Genomic DNA, 27,079 nt, shown 5'->3' with positions numbered 1-27,079 from the left:
GACATAGTGTATTCCTTTTAGTCGGACGTAGCTCGTCGTCTGAAAACGTTTTGGGTGCTGACCTCACTGACACCACCAAAGCTTCACGAGGTAGAACAAGTCCAGGAAATGAATGTGAGGTCTTCTCCACTTGGGAAAATAAGCTTCAAGACGGTCCGAACAAAACCCATGTGATGACTTTGAAGATTCTGGCTCATGGCTATGGGGAGGTTTACAGCTGTGCAACAACCATGAAGACATCTGTTGGCCTGGACAGAGCAGACAGCATTTCACGGGTGCTGATGCTAGCTACACCTTGGCCTTTAGTCCATGTTATTGTAACAATGGTACAGACCAGGACAATCATTGTTTATGCCTGTGGGCGCTGGAAGTGGTCTTCGCCAGAAAAATTGAGAAACCTTAAGTGGAACCAGAGTTATCAGAGACAAGTTCAGTCTCCAGCATGTCTTAGATGGGGCTTTTGCGGACCAGGAAAAGAAAGAAAAAAAAAGGTTCTTGAATCACGGCTTTGTTCATGTTTCGTTGGCGCTCCTTGGAATTTGACGGTCAAACAAAGGCTTGTATTTGTGGTTTACGAGAGGTTTTCAGGCCCCATATGGCAAATTCATTGTAAATACTTTCCTTTGGAGCCACACCTAAATCCAAAGAAGCGTTTAATGATGGCTCAGGACCCACAGATCCAAACAGATATATACAAATGATGATACAAAACAGATCCCCCTCACCGATAAAGGGAGGATCCATGCAAGATGCGTCCTGCTGGGTGTCTAACCCTCCATCTTTGAACGCCAGCTCTCTGTCAGGACCCGGGGTTCAGAAACGAGGAGCTGGATCGATGCTAGCGCTGTGGAGTGGCAGATCTCTGCCAAAGTGACTTGCACCCCTCGTGTCATTCTCAGGATAACCAGAGAGACTTGACTGTCGACAGGTCTACATGCGTACTGGTTCCACTATCCACAGTGGGGTTACCTAGGAAAAGAGTGTTTGGATAAGTAGAGTAAAAATGCAAAAAAAAATAAAAAAAAAGGTTTTCTAACAAAGTCTTAGGTCCTCATCTGTGACCTCCACTCCATCTTTTTTCTCTTTGAAAAATTCTAATACATCCAGTATGAACCTTCCTGTCTCATCTGAGATGGGGGGGGGGAACGGCATAAGGCGGAAACCGAGATAAGAGAGCGAGAGCGATGGAGAGAGGGGAAGATGAGAGATCTCTAAGCCATGTTTAGACGGCGGGGTAGGGCACTGTCATGGCTGTGTGTCTGAAAGGGGTTCCAGCCTTTGGCTCCCAGTGCATTTTAACACACCATAAATCACTCTCCCTCAGCCGCGGCCCTGCATTACGTGAATGATATATTTTATTTACACTACAGAGGAAAACACACATGGTCCTTATTAATCATCTCCCACCTTTAATAATGATTCAACTTCCAGTCATTCATCACCACTTCCAAATCCATGCCTGCAGAGAAAGTCGAGAGGAAAGTAGGAAGAGGAGGAGAAAACAAACCCGGCCGGCTAACAAGCAGGCTATTTCAGACTATAAACTGTAGCGTAACGCACACAACAGAATGCTGAGTGTCACATTCTTAAAACATTAGGCCATTGACTGTAATATGTTGCATGGTTGAATTTTAGCCGAGGGAGTGTGGCAGTGGAGGGGAGGTTGGGGGGGAGGGAGGGGTTGAGCTATTTAGTTTGTCACTCTTTGAGAGTCAAATACCTCGATGACATGAGAACTTTTCTGCACTTTGACATGTTTGTACAAGCTAGCCTCAATGCCATTAGTCACTCTGGCTTGTCTCTTTCAGAAGTCTCTGTTAATGATGGAGTAGAGACATGACCACAGATCTCTTTCAAAGAGAAAAGGGTGACATACAAAACTGCTACAACTGGCCAATGTGGCAGCATTACCATCAAAAACCTGTCAAAACCTATGGTGAATTCAACTCTTCTTTCACCAACGCAAAGACTGGATGTGTACATTCATCCATAGATGTTCACGATTATGAATAGTCTTCCCGTTTGTACTTTAAATAGATTTCATCCTGTCAGTTCCTAAGAAGAAGTTAGATCGAGTAGGGATGCCTCAGAACCATTCCACACGTTCGGAATGATTTAGAAACCGATCTGTCTTTACAGCAGTCCCTGAAAGTTATATCTCACAGTGTACAGAGCGTCTGGAACACCTCCAAGTCACACAAGAGAGTGCGAGGAAGAAGAAGAAGAAAGAATGTGTGGAGCACACACTTGCAGGGTCTGATCTCCATGTGGGAAAGTGAATGGGACAGTGAGACAATGGATGCTGGGAGGCGACCGGAGCCAAATGCCTGTACGGCCGGGAATACAGAATGTCGCATCACACGACTGGCTAAAGCCCCAGTCACATGACCTCCGGTGGTGACCATTGGCGGTGTATTGATGGGCTTGTTGGCATGGTGTAAATCTGGGGGGGGGGGGGGGGGGGGCAGAACAAAGGTAGACAGCATCACAACCTCAGAGTCCAGTGAGATAGATTGCCCACTTAATTGCATCCTTGCCACCAGTGAGGAGACAAAAGAGGGACCATCGTGGCGGCTGACACCAACAGCTTGCGATCCTCCCTTTGCCTTTTCGAAAGCATTCTCCCGCGATTTGAGCCCACGTAATGGCCGACAGATTGTTGTCTGAATGTGTGTGGGTTTCACCCCCCCCATCACCGAGTCACATACAAACGTGATACAAATCTGTTTTAACACCCCACTTTTTTTCTTTTTTTTTTACTGTTTTTCTCTTTCTGTCTGGCAATTCCGCTCCATTAAATATTGACTGTTGCACCTGGATATGGAACCCTGGTCTCCAAGACAACACAAATGTCTACCATTTTACCATGATGACTTGTTGTTTTACTGTAGCTTTAAATCTACTCTACGGTTGTGGGTTCCGAACCATTTCTCCCAGACTTGTAGTTGCTTTGTCTACGTCAACATCTTGTAAAGATGTAAAAAATAATAATAATAATATTCAGAGGGAGAATAAAGTGTAAAATAATTGAAAAGGAGAAAATAGTGGGTTTTTGATTATGTTGTGGATGTACTGTGTCATACAGTAATGGCTTAGATCTTCTCAACGGTGGAGCCATGCTTGTGCTTAATGAACCGAGAAAAAAGGTCGTTACGAAACAGTAATATCAATTTTTTTGAGAGTGCTATAGCTATCATAAAGTGAGCTGAAAGTAATAGAAACAAGATTTAAGGCAGGTTCTGCTAATGTGTGCAAAGGAGGTTAACTGGTGTGTTTAGTAACAAGCAACGGCTGCTCCTCACACTAAAGGTAGCAGGCTCTTTTACTGTCTACCGTGAGAATAGCTGCAGTTTGACAGTGGCTGTATAACATCAATAAACATCTTTTATGGACTAGCATAAATGGAATAGTAGGTGCAACAATTTCGGTTGATTTGTCCTACTGTACAAGGTTGGGGAATAACATCATATTTTCTTGGGTAAAAGAGAAAACATTTGGTTTGCCAAAATGGCACTTACAACAATAAATGTGGCGGATACCACCTGATGCAACTGGCATTGTCTTCTACATGACAAACTAGCTAATACTTGTTCCTATATAGCTATGCTTTCCTTTCAAACTAAATCTCACCCCCACCAACCACTGATGGGCTCAATAAATAACCATTAACAAATTCTTGCTCTCTTCTCCCCCTTTCTTTGAATCTTCTGACATTTCCCTCCCTTCCCAGACCAATGATATATCGAAATCTGTGAGCCTGTAATCCTATTAATAAAACTCTTGTCCGTGTTACATTTATTTTCCTTATAATCGCCTTTCTCTGAGTTCCCGTCTCTCTCTTTCTCTCACACTCTCTCTCTCCCTGTCTCTCTCTCTCTCCCTCCCTCCCTCTCTCTCTCTCTCCCTGTCTCTGTCTCTCTCTCTCACCCCCCTGTCCCTTGGCTGACCCCTGTGAACATTTCTCCCTTGCGAGGCTGAGAGAAATTCAGATTGATACCAAATATAATGGCCATTGTGGGGCTTCATAACAAGCGGCTTGATGGTGTGATCAAGGGCCGATGAGGCTGACTGGCCATGCCAGCCATCTTCACTAGCGGAGGCAGGGCCTCATGCGGGGCGCTGCGGTAGGGGGTCCTACACTACACTGCCTACTGACAACCCACCATACTTGACCTCTCTGTTATTGTGCTGCCTCCATGTTTAATTGCTGCCGGTGCTGGAATGAATAATAAAAAATAAATAAAATCTGTCTGAACTGGAGACATTTTGGGAACAACTGGTCCAGCACTTGAAAGGTTCGTCATTCATACTTTACTATACATATTAATTCTCATGTTTCATGACAAGGCAATCCTTGTATTGGTAGTCACTCCTAAATGTAACTGAAGGGTGTTTCCTCAAATCCCCCCATGCAATGGTGGCAGGCCAGCGAGCTGTGTTTGTCCTGGTGTCTGGCTGGGGTGTCTCAGGAGATGGTGGCTGATGGCTCTACACGGGCATAATCCTGACAGAAATCCTTGTCATACACGCCTCAGTAATGGTTTATGGCTCGGACCATGAGCACACACACACCATCCTTATGGCAACAAGGCAGCACCAATCCACAGGCACCACATCTCTAAACCTATCAGTTCCACAGCCAAATCCAAATGAATCAATCCCAGAGAAGGAGGGAGCCCAGGACAGTTTGCCATCCCCCCAAACAGAGAGGAGAGGATCTTGCACATCCCGCCGTGAAACCCCCCCAAAATCATTCATTGTCATATGTTTATTAGCTTTAACCAATGAGAAAAGGACATTAGCCAATGTACAGTATGAGATGACCAATTGGCTTTCTGGAATGAGAGAAGTCTGGTTCTACTAAGCCCCCTAAAGGATGATGAGGGGATTCCAGAGGGAAGGAGAGGATCATCACAGCAAAAAGAATGATTCAAAGATGCTACTATGTTTCAGAACAATCACACTGAAGGTAAGAGAATACTTTTCTGCTAGATTTTTTTTCCCCACAATGCAGAGGAATCAAAATTAAGATCAATTCAAAGTATACAGTAACTTCTTTTTTTAACTCTGGAACTTGTATGTTGTTGAAACGCAATTAATCACCTACGGTAGGCTATGTGCTGCTAAAAATATCAATCATGAAATGAACCCACCTGAGATTTGAGGAATGTGTCCGAAGGACCAAATACAGGACTTGAACTGTTGACGACAGGTTCAGCCCTTTAATAATACACCTAAACAACGATCATGTTTATTTTCACTTATCAAAAGCAAAGAGGGACCCCGTTCCCAGAGGGTGTGTAAACCACAAGCGCACACGGGCAGCGGACACGTCGTTACATTTATTTTCATATTTCAAAGAGCCCAGGAATTACACAAATTGAAGGAAACATTCCGACTTGTTAAATTCTCCAGCGGGCCCAAGGTTGGAGATTTGTCAGCGAGCTTGCCGGACAATAAAAGTGAGGCATTGACGGAGTAAGTGAAAAGTTTAATGTGGCTCTCGCTCGGGCGCATAATGCGTCGTGACCGATGAAACATTTCCCATGGTTCACACGGCTTTCTGTCAGCGCTGATGTAAAAGCCCTGGAGGCAGGGACCCGGGCCTGGCCTTTTAAACTGGCGCCTCACACTGCTCATTTGGTCTGCCACAGAATGGAGGGAGGGAGGGAGGGAGGGAGGGAGAGAGAGAGAGTGAGAGAGAGGAGGAGAGGAGGAGGAGAGAGACAGAGAGGAGAGAGAGAGAGAAAGAGAGAGAGAGAGAGAGAGAGAGAGAGAGAGAGAGAGAGAGAGAGAGAGAGAGAGAGAGAGAGAGAGAGAGAGAGAAGAGGGGAGGTGAGAGGGAGAGGGAGAGGGAGAGGGAGAGGGAGAGGGAGAGAAAGAAAGAAAGGAGAGAGGGAGAAAGAGTGAGAGAGATGGAAGGCTGTGAGCATCCTAAAAATGAAGTTATAATCCTGAGAGGTATGTTATACCTTAGTTTCTAAAAATCTCCCCTAAATGTAAATTGCATATTTTTTTCACCATATTTTAATCACACTTAAAGAAACCCAACATTGATTTGTGTTGCTATAGATACTTCTACATCACAGTATGGGAAATGAGTGAGACAGTTATATGATCAGCCCATTAAACCACAGCCTAGGCAGGGGGAGAGGCTTATGATAATGATGGATTCATTTCACATCTCCTGAAATAGATGTTTTAATATGTAAATATACCACTGTCGAGGCCGACTTGGCATTTCCCCACATTCTCTGAATATCTGTCCTCATATTCATGTCTAAACCCCGTTCATTGTTTTTGTTGCTGCGTTCTCTCCCTCCACCTTTTCAATCACGAGAGGCTGGATTTCCCCTAACAAGCTACCAGCAGGGCCGTTTTCCAGCATCCGAACACGGTGACTCCCCAGCACACCGTCTCGACCCCCCCCCCCCCCACCTTTCCCTCATTGTTACAGCAGCTGAAGAGTGAGCAGACACTGGCCAATGGAAGCCACAAAAGGGGATAGAGTTGCTTTACATGAAAATCTAATAGGCAATTTACATTTAAATTTCCTCTGTCTCTGTTACGGCCAGATTTAAAAGAGCAAAAGGGGGCTGCTTTTAAAACCCTGCGCCCCCCCCCCTCCCCTCGCCCCTTTTTCAACCTCCCCCTCCCGCTACAGCTTTCATCCTCACCTTTAAGAGCAGCCAATCAGCCAGGGGCTTGGCACGGCGCTACGGCGATGGCACCGAGGCAACCCGTACCCCCAAACAAAGGCCCCTTCATTAAACCATCTCCAGCAGAACACTGAACGCGGAGAACCAGCCGCCCAGGACCCGCCGCCACATTAGCCTCTCTGTGAGGCAGGGAGTGTGATCAGACGGGCAGGTACACGGCACAGAGAGGCACCTTAGTTAACACTCTGGGGACTCCGGCAGAGGCTTTGTAGAGCACGCCGCGCCCTTGACATTCGACGGCCGGACATTTTGGGTGAAGTCTCTAATGAAGGTGTGAGGCGGAGTGGGCGGACGGCAGACGTCTCGGAGTGCGTGGAGTGGAGCGGCGGGGGTGGGGGGGTGGGGGGGGGTTCGAGCGACCATGGAAAGGGGTCCAGATGTAGCCTTTGATGGGGCCTGTCACAACCCCCAAATCAAACGACACCAAAGCAATTTTTGCTCTGTCGTGAGAGCATCTCAACCGATGATCTATCACTCACCTGGCTCCGTCTCTTTCTTTATTATGACACTCCTTTAGCGCCAGTAACCGGGCATGTTCAAAGATCACAGTGCAGGGCAGAGGTGTCACTGTCATGATAAGGATTTAAGAGGTGTCACAAACCATTCGGACAACATTTCAGCTTCTGACATGACATCCCACTGCTAGCTGGCTAGCCACAGTGGCTGCCCTAAACGGTTTTGTTTTGATGGAGGGTTCAACCAGAGTGCCAAACGGACTCCCAGCTCCCGGAGTTTTATATCAGTGGGCTACCAATCCCTCAGGCATAGGTCTGTGAATGTATTGTCCTGTGAATGCAGATACGCTGTCATTAATCTACCATTAAACTGAATAAACGCGCCACCCAATGCTGTTACACAACAAAGCGCAGCTGAAATAAAGTGATGCGAGCAGAACAGGGAGACATGAGGGAGATGCTTGCGCCTCGAGTATCTATTTACACGCCGCCACAGAACCCATTCTCGACATTTAAGCCTTCTGTGAAAGCACGCCGATTACCAGGGATGAACAACCCAACTTAATGCAGCAGGAAAGCATTGGGCCAACTTCTGAGAAGGTATGTTCATCTCTGTAGGTCTGCGGGAGGAAGGCTCGAGGAGCTACAGCACATTCACATAGGAGCAACTTTACTGCATATAGAATTATACACCTTATGCGAATCATAAATGAGGGGTAATTCCTTCACAGGAGTAATAAACCAGGAAATATGGACCACATATATCCTACATAACAATATACTTCTGCGGGATGAATTAAATACGGTGGCATGATTTACAAAGTATACCTCTAAATTACCCGTTTTAATGAGTTAAAATACGGCCGCCGTAGCGTTGGCGCCTTGTCGCGGTTGTCGGGCAGAACAGCCGTTGTGTTATGAATGTGTGACGCCTTGTGGACAGGGCCTGCCATGGTGAGACACGATGCATTGTATCATCCCGTTCTTAATAAAACTGAGGGGGGTGGGGTGGGGTGGGGGGGGGGGGGGGACGCCTTCAGAGCATAAGGAAAGTTATGGAAAATATCTCTCACCCAAGGACACAGGACCAGATGTGCTAAGACTTATGGGAGCAATCATAGGTGGCCAAGGCTCTGGTGTGGGCCTTATTAAGTTAGGCTGCAATCCAGCACCTTCAACTTATTAAGCTGTCAAGAGTTGCAATGATTAAAACCAAAGAAAGGTCAGTCACAGACCTTCAGCACTGTGCAGACCCTGATATTTGCTTTTAGGCCCCAGACCTAATGAAGACGTTTTACTTGATACATGCAGGGGGGGGGTTGAAAGAAATAGGTCTTCAGAGATTGTCCTCCCTCCTCCCCTCCCCAACCCCCTCCCAACCCCCCCCCAACCCCCTCCCACCCCCCCACTCCCCCCCGCCCGTCTCCTCGCTCTCGCTTTTTTCAGCTTTATACAACCAACGCTTGTTTAAAAAAAAAATATATCTATCCTTTCTCGATTCCCCCTCTTACGTTTCGACTCTTACTTCCTCCTTTTCTTCTTCGTCTCTTCCTTTTTTCATCAGGGCGGAATTCTCAGAAATTCATTTAATCTGAGAGAAAGAGGGAGAAGAGAGAGAGAGAGAGAGAGAGAGATGAGAGTGAGAGGGAATCAGAGCCATTGGAAAGCTGATGCAGTGCTCCGCTAGGCTCCATTCAGCGGGTTTTGCATAATATGTCCGTGTGCAGGGGGATCAAAGGCAGCAGGTTAATGGGAGGGAGGCTGGGGGGATAATTACAGGGAGGGGGACAGGTTGGGGAACAGTGGGTCGAGGCGGGCCGGCCTCCTAATATGCTCCCATTCTGCTGACAGCAGGATTTTGACGTTCCTAGCGACGGTGATTTAGAGAGAGGAGAAAGAAAAAAAATCGGGTCGAGTTTATTGAGAGCTGTCAGTAGCATCCCTCGGACTGTCTGCGGCCCTGCCATAGCCCCTCGCCAACGCTCCAAGATTTATTCTCCTGTCACAGCTGATGATGTCACTCTGAGCGAGGGACACTCTGGCACGGGATTGGGTGCGGAGGAGAGGGAGAGTGTGTCCGGAAAGGGTGGTGGTGGTGGTGGTGGGGGGGGGGGTTCAGGGATTACAGCCCCCCCGGGCAGAGAATCAATCACGTCGCGGCGGCGTCAACGAGCGAGCGGGCGCCACTCACTCGCGCTATTTCAATTTCAGTCCATGTCGAGAGACGAGGGGTGTCACCCGTGTCATTCGCCTCTCCCCGCACGTCTGAGCGCGTGTGTCTGTGTCTGGACGCGCCGCGGTGACACCTGCTCGCAGGTGGACAGAGATGTGACCGTGCCCGCGGCCCTGGCATTACTTTAGAGCTGTGCTCTGACATGCCTTTGACACCCCATGAAATCAGTATCATTAGTGAGAGACAGCGTCGAGGCATGAAATGTTGGAGAGCCGGCGATGAAAAAAAAAGAAAAAAAAAAAAAGAAAAAGAGGAACAAAAAAGTGACGGTGAGTTCAAAGCATGCCCTTGACTTCACAGCAAGTTTTTTTTGGTCTGTCTGTCTGTTTTTTGTGTGTGTGTGTCTGTCTAGCTCAGGACAATTCTCAGGCTGCAAATTGTGAATGACAGATATGCAAAACTGGAGGTCATCCACAGTTCTCTGCGGTATTTGAGGGGTTTGAGCCGGCGTGATGATGTTTCAGAGGTGGTGAAGGTTGTGCATAGCTGCTAAAACATGTCAAGAGACAGCGCAGGTGTCTAACCAGAGGTGAAAACACCAGGCTCAGCGAGACAGTCCCTCAGGAAGAAGCCAATGCACAGACTCTATGTACTGTGGATGCCCTGTAGCTGTGGCAATGACAAGTTGATGGGAGTGCTCTTGTGCATAATATGACACCAGTATACAGTTCTGGTAAAGTTACTTTTCCAGGGAAAATAAACCCAGAGAAACACATCCACTGAAAGGCATGCTTAGAACAAATGTATTTTGGTTCGTTGGTCTAAATATATGTTACCCTTCGAGTGCCTCGAGACCTAAAGTAAAGTAAAAGACCAAAGTAAAATAGTGAATGCCATCACTGTACCCGTCTGTGATCAGTGAAATGATTAACATTTAGAAGACAAAATCACCGGCGCCTGCACTCCGGAACACCAGCATAACCCGAACTACCATGTAATATCGAACCACGAGGACAATCTGAGATCTCAAGGTCACCTGCAGAGCACAGGTCTGGGATCAGCCTTCGCTACAGCTTCCAGAACCATGGCCATAATTACCTCATCCCCAGCCCTGGCTGTGGATCGGCACTGGGGACACCAGGCGGATCTATTCCTGCCCGTGACTCCAGGCCCAGCTGCTTTTAAATATGCCCCTTGGTCCCCGTCAAGCTCCCAGAGAGCTCAGTCAGAAGAATCTCCGACTCCAATCATCTGTCCTGGAGACCCGAGACACCAGGGCATGATGGGCTCGCTCCATGAGACGACTTGCGGCAACGGAAAAGACGGTCTGTCTGCATAACTGAACCTGTTCGCTTGCCGGCCTCCATGGATTCCATGGCCTAAATAGAGATGTTTTACCTGAGGCTTCCTCTCTGCTCTGCCATCTTTCGGCGGGATCCCAGTAGAACACAGCGAGGGGTACAGGCAGAGGAGACATTTAGGAACAAGTTACTAAGTTGGTAAAAATGAAACACAGATCGGTTGGAGTTGCCGACTCACTGTTTAAGGCAAACTATGTGTTGACAGGTGGCAGAGAGAACCGTACGAGGCCCCCACATTTGAAGCAGTCCTATCTAGCCGTTTTTTTTCTTTCTTAAAGAGTACACGCCGATTTTGCACCGGCTGTGCTTACCAAGCGGGGAAAACAAAAAAGAGTTTCTTTGAGCCTGCAGCCATCCCAACAGGAGCAGTCGGTGAATCACACCGTGAAACCGCTGAGAGCTTCTTTAGCATCTTTAACTGCACTCCTGGCGAACGCTGTCTCTGTCTCCCAATCCTCTGGTGTCACGGCGATGTGTCCCTCGACCCCCCCAAAAAAACAACCTTATCTGTCTATCTCTGTGATCAGTTACACGCTCATTATGTTGGATCCATCAACATTTTGAAAAGCTTGAACACATTTTTTTTTTTCCCTAATAGTTCCCAGGATACTCTTGACTACAGTTGAAAGCTCCAGTTACCTGAAACAAATTGCCTGAAGAAATCTGAACCTCTGCTCGCCTGGAAACGTACGAGAAAGACACATCGCTTCGAAACATTAAAGCACAATACTCTTGTGTTTTCGGCTTTTTAAATTGTCCGCTTGGAAAAGAAATAAATAAAGAATAAAAAAAGGGGGACTTTGTAGTCTGTGTGCACTCGAAGTTTGTGCTTTGGGCAAAACGTTGCGTTCTACCACATTTCCCCGGTATAAAAGCTCTTTGACTAAGCGGCAAGATAGAGTTTCACAGCATGTTTGAGTGAATGTAGTATGCAAAGATGTTGCCAATGTGGTTTTCATCACAGTAAAATAACAGATTCTCATTTATTGGGATAGGCACTGAGGGGGCGTTCAGAGCGTAGCATGCTGAGACATACTGAGTGTTTGCGTCAACTTAATTCACCCCCTTTTTTTATTCTTTACAATATACAAGATTTAAAAAAAGGTGTGTTAGTCACTGGCATGTTGTACATGGCATGAAAAAACAGGGAGACTGACGGGTACGTTTTGTACAAGAAAGGCTTGAAAAAGTCCAATCGTTCTACAAGACCCAAACAGACCACCCCTTGTCAACAAAAAAAGGAAGCTCTTCCTTTCTGTTTCCGTCTTTCCCTCTTTTCTTCTCTATCTCATCTCCGCTCCATCTCTCTCTCCCTCTCTCCCTCAGCCTCATCCGATCCCTTGGCCTGTGTCGTTTGAGGGCTCATCCGAGGCGGTGGGAGCCCGGTTGGGCCGGACAGCCTGCTGAGATAAGAAGTCAGAGGGCTCTGCCAAGACGCCTGGCAGCAGACAGTCTCAACACTCAGGCAGGGAGAAACGTCTCAATCAGAGAGCTCTGCAGAACCTTCTGGAACACACCGGGGAGGAGATGAAAACCCTACTAACAACTAGCCCCTAACAACACAATTAATGATATGCATGGATGGAACCTTGGGTTCAAGGTAAGTGCGTCGAAGCTGCAAAATCAACAATATTGGATTTTCCTCTAATAGTTTCGCTGCACATCGGGTGAAGGTAGGTCATGTGCCTCCTTGAAAATATACACAACCTGAGTGTGTGGCCGTGAATATGTTCACTTTATTATACATCAAGAGGACTTTTGGAGAGTAGTTCTCGTCCTCTCCTCGCTCTCTCCGCAAGAGAGCAAGGATGCACAATACATGGCGAGAGAGACAAAAAATATATTCCTTGAAATGCCTCAGTCCAAGAAAGGCTTAAATAAATAAATAAAACTTGCAGGGTTCAGCGCAAGTTCAGCTAAGGAAGGCCAAGAGATAGACAGGGCAGGGAGGCAGAGAGAGAGAGAGAGAGTCAGAAAAAGAGAGAGAGAGAGAAAAAAAGGTACACAGAGAAAAAAAAAAAACACACACTTTTGCCTGGACTGCCTTGCTCCTAGGTGTTGCTAAAATGATTAGCTGCCAGCAATCAGCCCCTGGCCAAATCAGCTTTTGAACTGGTCAGGGCTGAGTTATCACATGACTGCCAGCCCCCTGGCCACCCCACGCCGCTTGCTGGCAGGTGAAACCTGCATTACTGCTTGCATAATTCCCCAGATGGGTGCGATGAGTTCACAGCAGCTTTAGCAGGAACCAAATTGTAGGGATTGCTGACACATAATCGTTTTAGAGGGGCGAGAGAGAGAGAGAGCCTCGACACAAAGTCTGCAGTTCTCCACACACGCAATAACTGAATTGTGTACTCGCTCAAACTCACACACACACACACACTCTCACCCCCTACTGCCCTCCCCACCCTCCAGACACACACACCAAATAACCGAATCGAGCGCTCCCTCTCTCACACACATTCTCACACACCACCCCTTAACACACACACACACACACACAGGGAGAGGTGAGGGAGACAGAAGGAGGTCAGATTCGGGAGGCAGTGCGAGCAGGCGGTTACCCACTGTTGATGCCGTCCCAGGTTCATCACTTTAAACAGGCTGAAACAGCAGGAGAGGTCTCGGCCGCCGCCGAGCCAAGCGCCTCCCAATTAGGATGAGTCATGCACTGTGGCGAGCCGGGAGCGCTGGGAGACTGCAGCCCACATCAGAGGGAAGCACAGCCCCAGCAGCTCAGGTTGTGCGGGGGGGTATTTCTTTATTAATTTTGTTTTTTTGGGAGCGTCACTGGTGTTTTCGTGCTCTAACACAACCCCCCCGCCCCCGCCCGCCCCGCCCACGAACACCCATTCCCAGTGGGACTGCTGAACTGAGCGCTGACCCCCTCGGCTGGGCGAGATGTGCAGGCGAGCGTGCAGTAAATCGCCCCTCACGGCGTACTGTACCACCTCTCCAACCCCCCCCCCCCCCGCCCCCGATCAACTCTGGCCCCTCGATCAACCCCCTTCCTCTGAGTGTCTAAGAGAGTTGGCAGTAGACATGGAGAGACATACAGAGAGAAAGAGCCAGATGGAGAGAACGAGAGAGAGAGGTGGAGAGAGCGAGACAGATGGAGAGAGAGATGGAGCGAGAGAGAGATGGAGAGAGAGAGAGAGAGAGAGAGAGAGAGAGAGAGAGAGAGAGAGAGAGAGAGAGAGAGAGAGAGAGAGAGAGAGAGAGAGAGAGAGAGAGAGAGAGAGAGAGAGATGGAGAGAGAGACAGAGAGAGAGAGAGAGAGAGAGAGAGAGAGAGAGAGAGATATGGAGAGAGAGAGAGAGAGATTAAGAGATATATGGAGAGAGAGAGAGAAAGTGAAGCATGAGGGGAAATCCAGAGACAACCAACGTCGACGGGCGGCGGGGGGGGAAAGCGGGGTCCACATCGTGAGCCCGCCTAGCAGCGCAGAGAAAGCCGTAACCAAAGCCCCCCTCATTTGGATTTTCAAGGTCTCTCAGCAGGACGGAGCTTCTCCTCTTATTCCCTCTCGTGTTTGTCAGTCCTTAATGCCTTCTGTCACCTCCGCACAGGAGTAAGTTAGCCTAGCTTTGGCACATTGTCAGAATGAATCTGGGGCAGACTGGACGTATACACACTGGCAGGCTGTTAGGCCTTAGGGGCTCTCCGGATAAGGAAGTCCCTCTCAGTATTTAAACACAATTTCACATAGCCCCAACAACATTAGTGACACACACACACACGTACATCCACACGCACCTGATCCTGACAATCACCATGCCACTTTGGATCTGCCCTTCTCTGAGGTCACCACGGAGTGACAGCTGTCACAGTGGCCCTATTACCCTCGCACGGCGGGGAATTAAAGACAAACAAACCTGTGGCCACCAGCAGTGTGGAAATGAGAGTGTGCGTATGTGTGCGGGTCTGAGTGTGTGCTTTTTTTTGTGTGTGGGGGAGAGCGTGTGTGTATTTGGGGGGGGGGGGGGGGGAACGGAGTCAGGGAGCATCATTCCTTCCTGTCTGAAGGGGGTAATAACAGAGAGACTCTGCTGTGCTTCCATTTCCTCTTATGTCTCTCCAAGCTAGCATGGGCCTTGCTGTAAAACCACTCTCCTATGGAGTCTGAATAAGGCCCCATTTGTCTCAGTGTCAGAAAAACCTACAGGGAGGACCGTTGGCAAATGAAGAGAATGTGGTGCCTTGACAGTGTAAAAAATATCTCTCTATCTCCGCACGGCACATATTTGCACTGTCTCTCCCCTTGCTGTGCAAATCCAGCCGTGGGTAAGCTATCATCTACTGTACCGGCGCTGATAATAATGGAGGCTTTTCCTCGTCTCACAGGCTGATGATCGAGCGTGGCCGTTCCTGTGCCGTGCCCTCCCCCTCAGGGTCGTGTTCACAGCGGCGTGATTCACCTCCTCTCTGACGGTGCACTGCCCCCGCCAGCTCAGAGAGGCCGTTCGCCACGGTACATGTGTTTCAGCCCCCGTTTAGCATGCGGGGCGGGCACGGCGCCATGGTGACTTTTAACCCCCGACGAGGGGTGGGGGGGTGGGGGGGTGGGATCGCTGCTCCTCCACCCCCCCCTCCCCCCCCCCCCTCCCCCCAGGGGGAACGGCGCTTTAATGGTAATTTAAGTGTAAAATCTGGTCCCTGGAAAAAGGTCACTGGATCTGCATAAGCCCTCTTGAGCCAGGCTTAGGACCCTGTCGGCCTTCATGCTAGGAAGCCCCCCCTCCTCTCTCTCTGTTCCAGCCCCCAGACCCCCTCAAGTCCACTTAGGCCTGGGTGTGGGGATGAGGGGAGAGGAGAGGGAAGGATAGGTTGAACTCGTGTCCCTTTGACTGCGCTCGGCATCCTAAAAGGGGGCTCGCGAGGGGGCGCGATCGATACCCTCGTCATCTCTGCCCCTGCCGACACACACATCTCACATCTCGCCATATTTCACACGCACTCTCATCTCCGGGATGTAATGAATTCAAGCTCGATGTTGACAGATGGGGGAAAAGAGCAGTGGAAATAGCAAATCTCAGTCATCTGTGGCCCATGTAACAGACAGGAACCCCTCCACTCATAGGAGTAGAAGCATATGTTGTTTTGTGTCTCTCCTCGGTTACACTTTTACTTATTAATTGTATTTATCAAGTTCCTCTGGTGAGCAGCTCTGGGAGAAGGACTTGACTCCAACAGATGGTTTGCTAATTCGGTTAAGAGCAAAAGCACTTGTTGGTTATTATGTGTGGGTACACCTATGCAATCATGTAGCTCTGTTTGGAAAAAAAGAAATACAGAAATACAGATATTATACAGAAATATTCACAGGAAGTCAATTTGTGCCACTTCAACATGCTTATGCACAGGCTTAGGCAAACATACCCACACACACACACACACACCCACCCACACACTCAAAGACATGTGGGTGATTCCCCTCAGAACACCACAGTACATTACCTAATCATTCATTCCAGAAGAGAGCAACTCTCTATGTAACAAGAGGCTGTTTAATTTTAGCGAAACACAGTCTTTGGCGGTTTGTGTGTGTGTATGTGTGTGTGTGTAGTTATGCGTTCAGAAGACAAAAGGGACGTTTTTAAACCACGGATGAACTAACTACATCTAAACCACGGATGAACTAACTACATCACACCAAATAGTTTTCGTTCTGGACTGTGACACATTTAAGAGGTCTGATAATCAAAGGGGCATGGTGAGTCCAAAATCGTGTTTTCATAATAAAAATGGTGTCAGCCTTCATTTCCCTTTCCCCAGCCTGTTAACAAAGAGGTATTTTGAAGCCGTACAGGAGGCGGCCATGACGGTTCATCCCTGGAGCATTAGCCATATTTTAAAACATGTGGGAATGCTTTTGCCCAAACATAAAAGAGAGGCCATTCCCAGGAGGGAAGCAGAGCTAACTCCGTGCAGTGTTCATTTTGACAACTTCTCGTGCCATTTTGTCAAGCATTAACCTTGGGCCTGCCGTTCCTCGTTTGAAGCCAGGACTCAGTGGCGAGAGAAACCAGGGGAAGGGCAACAACCGGCCTGATTATGCCACTATTAACCAAGAAGTTGGCCGGGCACTTAAATGTTGACCCTGTTTATGTGTTAGCATGGGAGCAAAGTATGTGATAACTCCACAGAGAAAAAAACTGAAGAAACCAATAAACAAGATAGAGGACTGAAACTATAAACAAAAACTGAATGCATTGTACACATCAGGATGACTAACATGGAATTGAACTTGAAGATGATATACATTTCCTGTGCGTGGACAATCGTTTCTATACTACTGCATGCAATGATATGTGCTTTGTGCAAATGTTATTCGTCCCTGGTAACCATAGGGACGTGACACAAGTACAAAAGAAACCTCCGGAATAAACAAATGAGCGGCTGTGCAGCCCCTGGCACAGAGGCCAGGAACCCCCCCACCCCCACCCCCCCACCCCCACCCCCCCACCCCCACCCCCCCACCCCCACCCCCCCGAACAGCTACAAAGTCGATGAAGCCAAGATCAATGGGACACTTGTAATGGATGACGATGGATTGGTGGTTTAATATTACACCCCTTGCCGAGGCATTACGATATCTCCACCGTATAAATGTTAACCTGTAATCCCCCCCCTGCCTCTGCGCCCCCCCCCTCCCCCTCCCCCCCGCAAAGAACACTGCCATTGTTTGTCCTCTCCCTCGCAGGAGCCCAACCCTGCATTGATTCTGCTGTTATTGAATGCTCAAACAACGCACGGCACCCAGATTGATCTATACCAATTATGGGCACAGGAAGTCTCATTTCATTCCACACACAAATCCTTAAGATCAAATACTGTAGATCCAACAGGCAAAGGCAGGTTGGGAGAGAATGAAAACCAAGGTTTCTCATGAATCTGGAATTTATCTCTTGCATTATAATTTGTTCTTCCAATTCGGCCGTAGAGCTGCTGTTGGCTTGACCTCTGCACTCGACCCCTGACCCATGACCCTGAGACATCTGACCAGTCACCACTCTGGGGGCAGCAAATTAATAGAAGCGCTGCCTGTTAATTGCATAAGGGGCTGGCTAAGAGATTCATCACCTCAGTCATGGCCAATGCTTTCCATTGACCCCCTCCAGCCCCCACCCCCCACCCCCCCCGGCTGGTTCCCAGAGGGCTGGCCCAGCTGTGCCCCCCGCCCGCTCGGCCCCACCCTGCCTGGGCCTGCCAGCTGATTATTCAGCATCAGCCCTTATTCATCAAGTCGATGCCCCGCGCTTTAAATGGAAATTGCAGGATTAATACAAGCATTCATTTTGTCCAGGAAACCTTCATGGCTTTAGCCCACTAATCGAATTGGAATAAAGAGGCCGGCGATGGGAGGGACCTGATTGAATTAGGGGAGAGGTACGACCCACATTAGACTACGCTCCAGCAGGGTCCTAGCGCTGAGGCTAACACAGAACTAGCACATGCAGGGCTAAGATTTGGACCCGCCATGACACCCACTCTTATGACTAGTATAGGCCCGACCAACCAGTGCTACGGTCAAATGAAAATTGCGTTACGTCCGATGTTTGTGTCAGAGAGTGATTTCGATACGGGGGTTTCTAACAGGAACAGACGCTGGAGGGTAACGACTCGGACTGTTCAGCTCATCTACCAGCCCCCGCCACGACACTCTCAGAGTCACACACACACACACAGTACTGTATCACCATATTTATACGTATCGTCTTCTCATCAATAAACAAGCCGGTGCTGTACTATATATGGGTTGTCAGGCTCCCACAGTGCTGCTCCTTATCAGTGTGTCTCTCTCTCTCTCTCTCTCTCTCTCTCTCTCTCTCTCTCTCTCTCTCTCTCTCTCTCTCTCTCTCTCTCTCTCTCTCTCTCTCTCTCTCCTCTCCCTCTCCCTCTCCCTCTCCCTCTCAGCTTTTGCAGGGTCAGCTCAGACAGCTGAGTCTGGCCATGATGCCAATTATCTACTGGTTTTACCACCGGGTACATGACACTTAGCCAGCCAGCACACACACACACACACACAGAGTGAACAACACTGAACGCGCAGGCAGGCAGGCATGCATGCATACAGCCAGGCAATAAGAAGTGTGCACACAGACACAACCCCGCAGACACACACTCACAACTCCGTCTTCGGCTGCGTCTCGCTCCAAATATATAAAACGACACGTTGGGGAAAACAACACACTAAGTACCGTGGAGATGAAAAGCGGTGGCGTGTGGCGACGGCTAACTCCGGAGGAACGCGTCGTTAAGGGAAACGCCGCTAATTTGTGGACGGCGGCTGTGCTTTCAGTGTTTCCACAGAAAGCACATCTGAGCTGCGCGGCGGTCTCGCGACGGGCTGAGTTGCGAAACACGTCGACGACGCATGTTCAATTTTCTCTCCGCTCGGCACAACATGACCCCACCTCGCCCCCCCCCTCCCTCACCCTACGACTCCCCCCCCCACCTCGGACTGACAGACAGATTAGATTGGACATAGCTGACAGCGGTGAAAGCAATCGGATCTGGTGCCGTTGGGGGTGTGTGTGTGTGTGTGTGTGTGTGTGTGGGGGGGGTTGTTTGTGTAAAATGACACCCGACATCGGCCCCCTCCCCTCCGTCAGAATCGCCGTCGGCCCAATCTAGCGCCGGCCGATTACCACCGGGCCTGGGGGGCGGGGGGGGGAGGTGTTTCCTCGTCGACGTGTCATTTCCTGTCCTGTGTTTGTCAATCGACGCCGCCTACCCGCCCACGCGTGGGTCCGTCTGTGGGAACGAGCCGGCGTCGCCCCCCCCCCCCTCTGCTCCTCCCCTCTCCATACCCTTCCTTCAAGCAGCATCTCCTTCGCCACGGCGCTGACATCTTTTGACAGCATGTAGATAGATAAGATTCCCTCCGCCGAAGAGCCGTCGAGGGATTAGAAACATACTGTCGGCGGCGGGCTGTCTAGATAGCTTTCTTTCGGCGACATGAGGTTTCGTAACAAACAGCTCGTGTGATTGTGATCGTGAGGTACCTCAGCGCAGCGACGCGTCCACAGTGACGGGGAATCAAAGTTCCCTCCGCTCACTGTACGTATCGCAAGCCGCGGATGGAAGTTGGGATCGGCTGGGTGCGTGTCATATCAGTAATGACGCTCGAGTTCAATTTAAAGGAGGCAACGGCATTCACAGTGCTATCGACTCATATCACAGGTCACATGTAAGGTGGTGTTGTCAACTGTCCGTTGACAATGTGTTTGGGCCTAATCTTGATCTCACAAAAGCCGTTTCATGCAAGAAATACAACCTGATCCGGCTGTTTTGAATGTTTCGTTGCGGTGCTCAAGTGTATTCTGACCTACAAAACAATGGAGTGTGATGGCAGAGATCCAGACCACACTTACTGAACTCATCATTACAACAGCTGTCCAACCATTCTCTCTCTCCCTCCCTCATTCTCTGCCTCCATCCTCTCTCTCTCTCAGTCTTCCTCCCACCCCTTCCCTCCCTGACACAGTCGTTTTTCCTTTCTCTTGTGTACGGGGGGGGGGGGGGGGGGTGGGGGGTTTCCAGGCCGACTATACATAGTTTTTTGGCTGATAAACAGTTATATCGCAGCCCCTGTCAAATCAATCATGTCCTTCATGTGTTTAGAGCCCGGTCGAGAGAGTGCAGTTGTGTGTTTATGTGAAGGGAGAATGACTCAGAAGGATGAAGGATACGCAGTGACAGGGAAAACCCCAGAGTTCATATTTTCACAGGGCGTGTGTCGTCAGCCGTGGTCGGACAGCGATAAGAGCTTTCGGAGGGAGAGAAACAGCCGGGACAATGGAGACCGGACCAACTACTGCGACACCCAGAGCTGTAAGGAGAAGACACACCGTCTCGAGCTACTTCGCCCAGTCGGATGCTGTTTTCCCGTCTGGCGATCCTCCAGGTGGTGTGTCTGAGTTTCCTCTAGGCTTGTGTGTCTCATGGGAATGGTTCACCCCCACGTCAAGTCGGCATTCCAGCGCACCCTTCACCCTGGCCTCCCTCCGTCCTATCCTCTCCTCTCTCCCTCTCCTCCACGGCGGCGAGCCTCCCTGAAACATTACCAAAACCCCAGCACCACTCCCCCTGATTTATGGTGTCATTAATGTCAGGCTATCAGTGGACATGAGCGCATGAGACAACAGCCCCGGCCGCCCAAAAACAAATAGTTTTGATTAAAGTCAAGGACATTCCGTACAGCTTCTCCGTAGAAAGGCATTCATCACGTTTGATGCTGACCCTCCCCCCCCACACCACCCCCCCCCCCCTCCTCTCCCCACCCATCCTCCCTCCCCGGTGTCTGCCGAGTGGCGTGATGGCGGGCTTGCCTAACAAGCGCTGAGCTAACACAGATACGGAAGGGCTTACGCGTACGCGAGCCACGACAGACGAAAGGTGGAAGGGTGTCGGCGGGATGGATCGAGTGTCCAAAGGGATTACGGAGAGAGGGAGGCGTCTACCGATGAAAACCTGAGTCCTGACAAAAACGTTTGTTTCGCCCCTCGCCATTTCTCGCCCGCGCGTTCGCTGCGGAACGCGCCCCGCGTAACCACGTGTAGCCCCGTGGAAACTGCGTCTGGCTCTGCTGTACTGCGGCTGCAGTCGATGACAACCTGTAACATATCCCCCGGGGAGAAGAAGAGGAACAAGATAGGCCAAATTGAAATGCAGACGGGGTTTACAAATCCTTAATCCAAACATCTGTTAGAATGACAGGGAGGAGGATATGAAGAGCATACCAGAGTGGATGGGAAAATCGGGGCACTTTAGCGCCGATGCTAACTTTTTTAAATCTCCCACGGGAAAAAAAGGGGGGTAAAAAAAAGACGTCCCGCTGGCTAGCGTAAACAATGTCCAGGAAGTCCTCAAAGTCCCAACCTCACACGCTCACTCTTCCAACCATCTCCCGAGGTCAGGGGTTCAAACGAAAAGGCCAACACAATTACGGGGAATTGAAAACGCACACAAATACTGGTGCTGAGGAGCGCAGTGAGAGGGCCTTATATGAGGCGGCGTGTAACTCGCAGGCCAAACAAGCTACCATCGAACCTGAGCCCTGGTTATCTCCATGCTTACCCCTTATCTAATAAAAAGAGATTAAAGTCGTATTATTCCAACGCGTGTGTTATCCTAGCGCTGGATGCTTTTAAGTGTCACTTTGTCACGGGTATTGAGGGGAGGAAAGTGTGATTTTAATCAGGCCGGCTTTAGGTGTTTTACTCCAGTTTCCTGCTGTCCAGATGTTCAGAGCTGGTACAGGAAGCTTCCCCCCTCCCTCCTGTTCATTCCCTCTGACTGAGACATAAGTGCAGGGTTATTGTGTTCCTCTCAAGGTCTCTCTTAAATGTCTCTCCCACTCAAATATTTGGACAGTCACAAGAGGGGAGACGTGTATCAGGTGTGTCTGCAATGAAAAAAGGGATCTCGGTGGGTGCTGGGATATCCACAAGCACTGTGCCTTGACGGAGCCTCATCCACAGTAGAGTAGCATGCAGCAACACACAGACACACAAGTGCACACACACACAGACACACAAGTGCACACACACACAGACACACAAGTGCACACACACACACACACAGACACACTCGCAGATAAACAGACACGGATATACAAGGACACACCCACAAAGCAAACAGACACCCATATGAATACACACACACACACCACAGGTCCCCTGTGGGAAAGCCGAGCATGATGACCTCACCCAGAATAGTGTGGAGTTCTTCCAGAGCATGATTTCTCATCACGACCACCGTGTTCTAATAACGTCCGTCTGGAGTGATATGAGGTTCCAATGTGATACCGACATTCAGAGACCTCTCCTCTGTGGCTCGGTGTGTGTGTGGATGTCGAAGTGTGTGCAAAAAAAGAAATAGGTGTGTTTGTGGACGTGTGTGTGTGTGTGTGCAGCGCTGGACTTAACCAGCCCCACATGTGACAGTCACTATGGGACGGATCCTTCGGCCCTGCCGGGACCCCCACACCCCTGGTTCTCATTGACTCTGGTTACACTCCACGCTCGCGGGGGCAAAAGACGAAATGGGAATAAAGTCAGGGGGGGGGGGGGGGGGGGGAGAAAAAGAAAATAAACAGAAAACAGAGGATAATATACAAGAAGTCAAGTCATGTGGTTCCCCCTTGTCAGTAAATAACTGGAGGCACCGGTGAAAGAAAAACGCAGTGTGTGCGTGTCTTGACCCTGAGAGCTACGTCTGACTGAAGTGTAACTGAAATAATGAAGTAGGAACCAGGGTTTTATTTTATTTTATTTTTTTTTGGGGGGGGGGGGGGGGAGCTGTTTCCATCTGAAATAATGAGTCCCAATGGTCCATTCAAAAGTCCAGGGATGATGCGTGAAACAAAATGCATGATAGCACCAAGGAAACGGAAGGGCTTCGCCGTACTTTGGCGAAGACCCAGAGATGTGACTGTGGAAATGTCACCAACTGGATGGCGTCTGTCCACCTGCTCCCTGTCCACAGTGTCAGGCCCAGGGAGGGGAGCTGTCCCTGATCCACCCTCCTCCTCCACCACCACCACCTCCTCAGAACACGGCACAGACATCAATCTCCAGATGGGGCCATATTGATAGAGCTTTGGCCACCGATTTGGTAACACGCGTGCATATCTATTTCCCCGACAGAGACTGATTGCACATGACTGTTGAAGTAATGGACTTGTCTTTAAATGGCCGGATGCCATTTATTACTGCTAGCAAGGGAGAGCCTACACGAGGAACTGGTCACATGATGGAGAGGGTCGGGGGGGGGGGGGTTCTATCACAGCTGCAGGCTGTGTGTACTGGTCACCTGGGTGACTGGCCCCCATTGATCTGGGCCAAGTGTCAGTACAGGAAGTGATACAGGAAGTCTGATAGTTGAGATATGGAGAGATGATCATAAATGAGGTCAGTGTGTTGCCAGGAAACAGAGCTACTGTGCCAGGCGACAGTGACTCAGCGAGAGAGCAGAATAGAATGATCCTGAACAGCCTGGAGTGGTTCTCAAACGGGTCCAACACGGATCTTGGTCTGCTGGGTGCATCATAGCTTCGGCTCCAGATAAAGAATAAGTTCATTCAAAACATCTTCGTGATCTGATCTAGGCTACACGCAAGTCAGTGATGGCAAACCTTATCATGCTCACTTTAATCCCACTACTCCAAGATAAGGTAATATATGAAATCGCACACATGTAATTGTACAAACTAGCCTTGGCATACACTAACATATTTATTGTTAATGAGCATTTAAATATCTAAGGTTTAAGCAGAGACGGATGATGTACATGTTTACACAGTTTCCTGTTCATTATTACTTGTCTGTGTAATCTTGAATTAAAACATTTGCCTCTTAGGATAATGTGGAAAGGTCTAAACAGATCAAAGACGTCAAGCTCATAATTTACTATAAAGCTACTTTGCCAGATTCAGACTTGGTTGTTGTCACAGCAGATTGCGTGTGTGCATGTGTGTGTACGTGTATATGTGGGTGTGGGTGTGTGTGTTTGTGCGCTCTCACACACACGGGGGGGGGGGGGGGGTGAGTGGATGTTCCATTGCCCTGCCTCCCTCGACTCGCTAACCTAAATCGGCGGCGCCGGGAATGCAAATCCAGGTAAGTCTTCAATTTGGTTTGATGTTTCAAGTGCCGCACTCACATGATCACACTTCCTGACATCCTCTTCTGGTACTTACATCAACATCTTACAGCCTATTATTCAGAGCTTCGGGGGACAATAATGACAGCTGACAATCTTTATATTTCCCAGTGCAGAGAGCAGTGACGGAGAGGTGTGTGGGTTTTTTTTTTACAAGCAAGGTATAGAAAAGGGAAGGGGGGTGGAGGGGGCAGAACGAGAGTGAATCCCAATCAGAAAAGGAGCGCTGACTGTCAATGGTTCTTTTGATGCACATAATGAGTTGCTTGAAAGAAGAAAGTAAAAAAATCTTTGAAAAAAAGAAAGGGGAAAAAAAAAAAAAAACCTTCGAGAAAGTGACGTCGACAAAAAGTGGCGGCTTTAATATCCATCCTGAACTGCTCAGGAGATGTCTGGAGTCTGTCTGTCTAAGACGAGGAGGGCAGGGTCTCGCTGCAGGCATCAGGTCGACCACGCTCTCCAAAAACAACCGGCCAGTCTATCATCTACCGACAACAACTCTAGTTGTTGACCAAGTTCCACAATGTCCTATGGTAGAACTGCAGTTGGGTCGATCAAGAAAAGCTCATTTTAAAGACATGCTCGTTGATCGTTCCCCATGAACAATCTCCTGTATGCTGTGAGACAGATAGAAAATGAGTCAATTCACTTCATCCAGTTGTCTCTCAATTCACTCACATTTAGATGATCTTGATACCCCATCGACACAAACACCAATAAGTGCTGCTCTTGGAAGTGGAAATACCCAAATATTTGATGTGAAGCTTATAACAATATTGCTGCCTATGGTAAAGAACATAACAAACCAGCATAGGCATAGATGTATACCCCATCTGTTGTGACCACAACTGAGACTGAATGTGGCAGTGGGTTTGCAGTCACGTTTGAGCTTGACCCCAGTGGTCGTGGTCTTCCTGTATGTGTGCAGACCAGGTGCCCGGACTGACAGTGCAGATACTTCGTACGACAGTCCTGATGAGCGACCAAACCTTGACCCCATGTGACCCTTTGTGTGGACAGATACTATTAGCTTCCAAGACACTGGCTCATTTAGAGCCAACACCACAGAGTTGTGCACTGACGGGTGTGTGTGTGTGTGTGTGTGTACATGTGTTCTGAACCATCTCCCAGTGGTACTGTAGCTATCACCTATCCCTCTCTCTGTTTCAGCATGCCAATAGAGACACCCCCTCCCACACACACACACACACACACACACCCCGATACCCCCCAACACCCCCGACAGGCACGCTTTAATTCCCTAATCCACTGCGACAAGAGGTGATGAACAAAGGCGACTGAACGTCTACCTAATCGCTCACTAATGGTTTTGACAAATACCTGTCTCTGACTCTGTCGCATGGCAAGGCGGGCAGGCTAGGGGGGGGGGGGGGGGGGGGGGAGTGGAGAAGGAGGGGAGGGGAGCTGGCTCACAAGGGCTCATAATTACCCAGGTCATTAGCTCAAGTAGAGAACACACACCAACCAACCTTGCTTTTCTAAACCTCGCCTCTTTCAACACTGACGACCGGGCCCGGGGAGAGACACAGACTGTAATATCACCCCCAAACCCCCCCTCCCACCCCCCCAAACCCCCCCTCCAACCACCACCCCCCCACACCCCCCGTCTGTGCAGTGCCGTAGCGGTGCGACCAAGACGGGGAGACGCTGTCACTATTCGCAAGGTGTCATTCAACAAGGGTAGAGAGAGGAGAGATGCTTATTTGCAGAGGCTAGGCCAGCCAGTCTCCAGCCCTGGTAATTGTGATTTATACCTCGGCCTTCGGAGCGACGGCCCCCGACGCCGAGTCCTTGCGCCGCATCGACAAGTGACATATATTCGGCGGGCACACGGAGTGACCCGTCGACGAGGCGCTGACAAGAGAGCCCCTCCCCTTTCATCTGCCGAGCGGCGGAGGCCTCGCTGGGGTCCGGGGGCGAAGCGAGTTGTCATCTCGCACCAATCAAGAAGAAGGAGAGGAGGCGGGCGGGGGGGGGGGGGGGAGAGCAAATAAATAAGATGAAGTCAATTTGAACTTGGTCCGGAGGCGTGTGCGCCGCGTTCCCCGGGAGAAAGTGGGACGGCGAGCCGCTGCCCCCGTTCTCTCCGAAGTCGGCCTCTAACTTTTCCCTCTGTGTTGATTTTTTGTCCTTGCTGCAGGATGCTGCTGGGAGCCAGGAGTGTTCCCTGCGTGTTCTCTGGGGGGCGGGGCTGGGACGGTTTTAGCCTGTCTGGGTCCAAGCCCATCAGGATCGGGGGAGGTTTCTCTCAGAGTGAGGCTAATGGCTAGGTGAACGAGAGGAGGAACGCGCAGGGAAAAGGTCGGCGCGAACCTCAAAGCAGGCCCAGGACAGGGAGTGTGCCGTCCTGTTCTCTGTGTAGAACAGTGCTTGCTTGGCCTCAATCTGATGACCACGCAGTATGTGTGGGCTGCACCCATTTAGCGCTTGCAGATACTGGGGTGGGCACCCGAAACTATCAGCGAACACACACCTGCATCAAATAATCCTGGATTATCATTGTCTGTCAACGGCATGCGGGACTGACAGTGATTTTACGTGGGAGCCTCAAAGGCACGTGACACAGATGGCATGTTGGGGTAAGACTGATTGATCTTTTCTGCCTCTACCATCTCAGCCCTCGGCAGTTTCAACCGTTTCGAGGAGACAACTTTCCCCCGGCGCGTAAACAGGATTTAA

The 27,079-nt window shown here is 49.5% G+C and overlaps 1 protein-coding gene across 1 annotated transcript in view; it reads right to left on the bottom strand.

The window, feature by feature from the left end:
- The window catches only part of LOC134014902 (WAS/WASL-interacting protein family member 1-like), a 92,653-nt gene extending 66,451 nt beyond the window's left edge, over positions 1 to 26,202 (bottom strand). Inside the window, exon 1 of the mRNA XM_062454082.1 lies at positions 26,155 to 26,202. Coding sequence (XP_062310066.1) covers positions 26,155 to 26,202 — 48 coding nt within the window. The remainder of the gene's footprint in view (positions 1 to 26,154) is intronic.
- Between the last annotated feature and the right edge of the window lie 877 nt (positions 26,203 to 27,079).

This window comes from Osmerus eperlanus, chromosome 28 (genome assembly GCF_963692335.1).
Source record: "Osmerus eperlanus chromosome 28, fOsmEpe2.1, whole genome shotgun sequence".
Lineage (NCBI taxonomy): Eukaryota > Metazoa > Chordata > Actinopteri > Osmeriformes > Osmeridae > Osmerus > Osmerus eperlanus.
The sequence above is the reverse complement of the archived record's forward strand: the minus strand, read 5'-3'. Positions and strand labels throughout refer to the sequence as shown.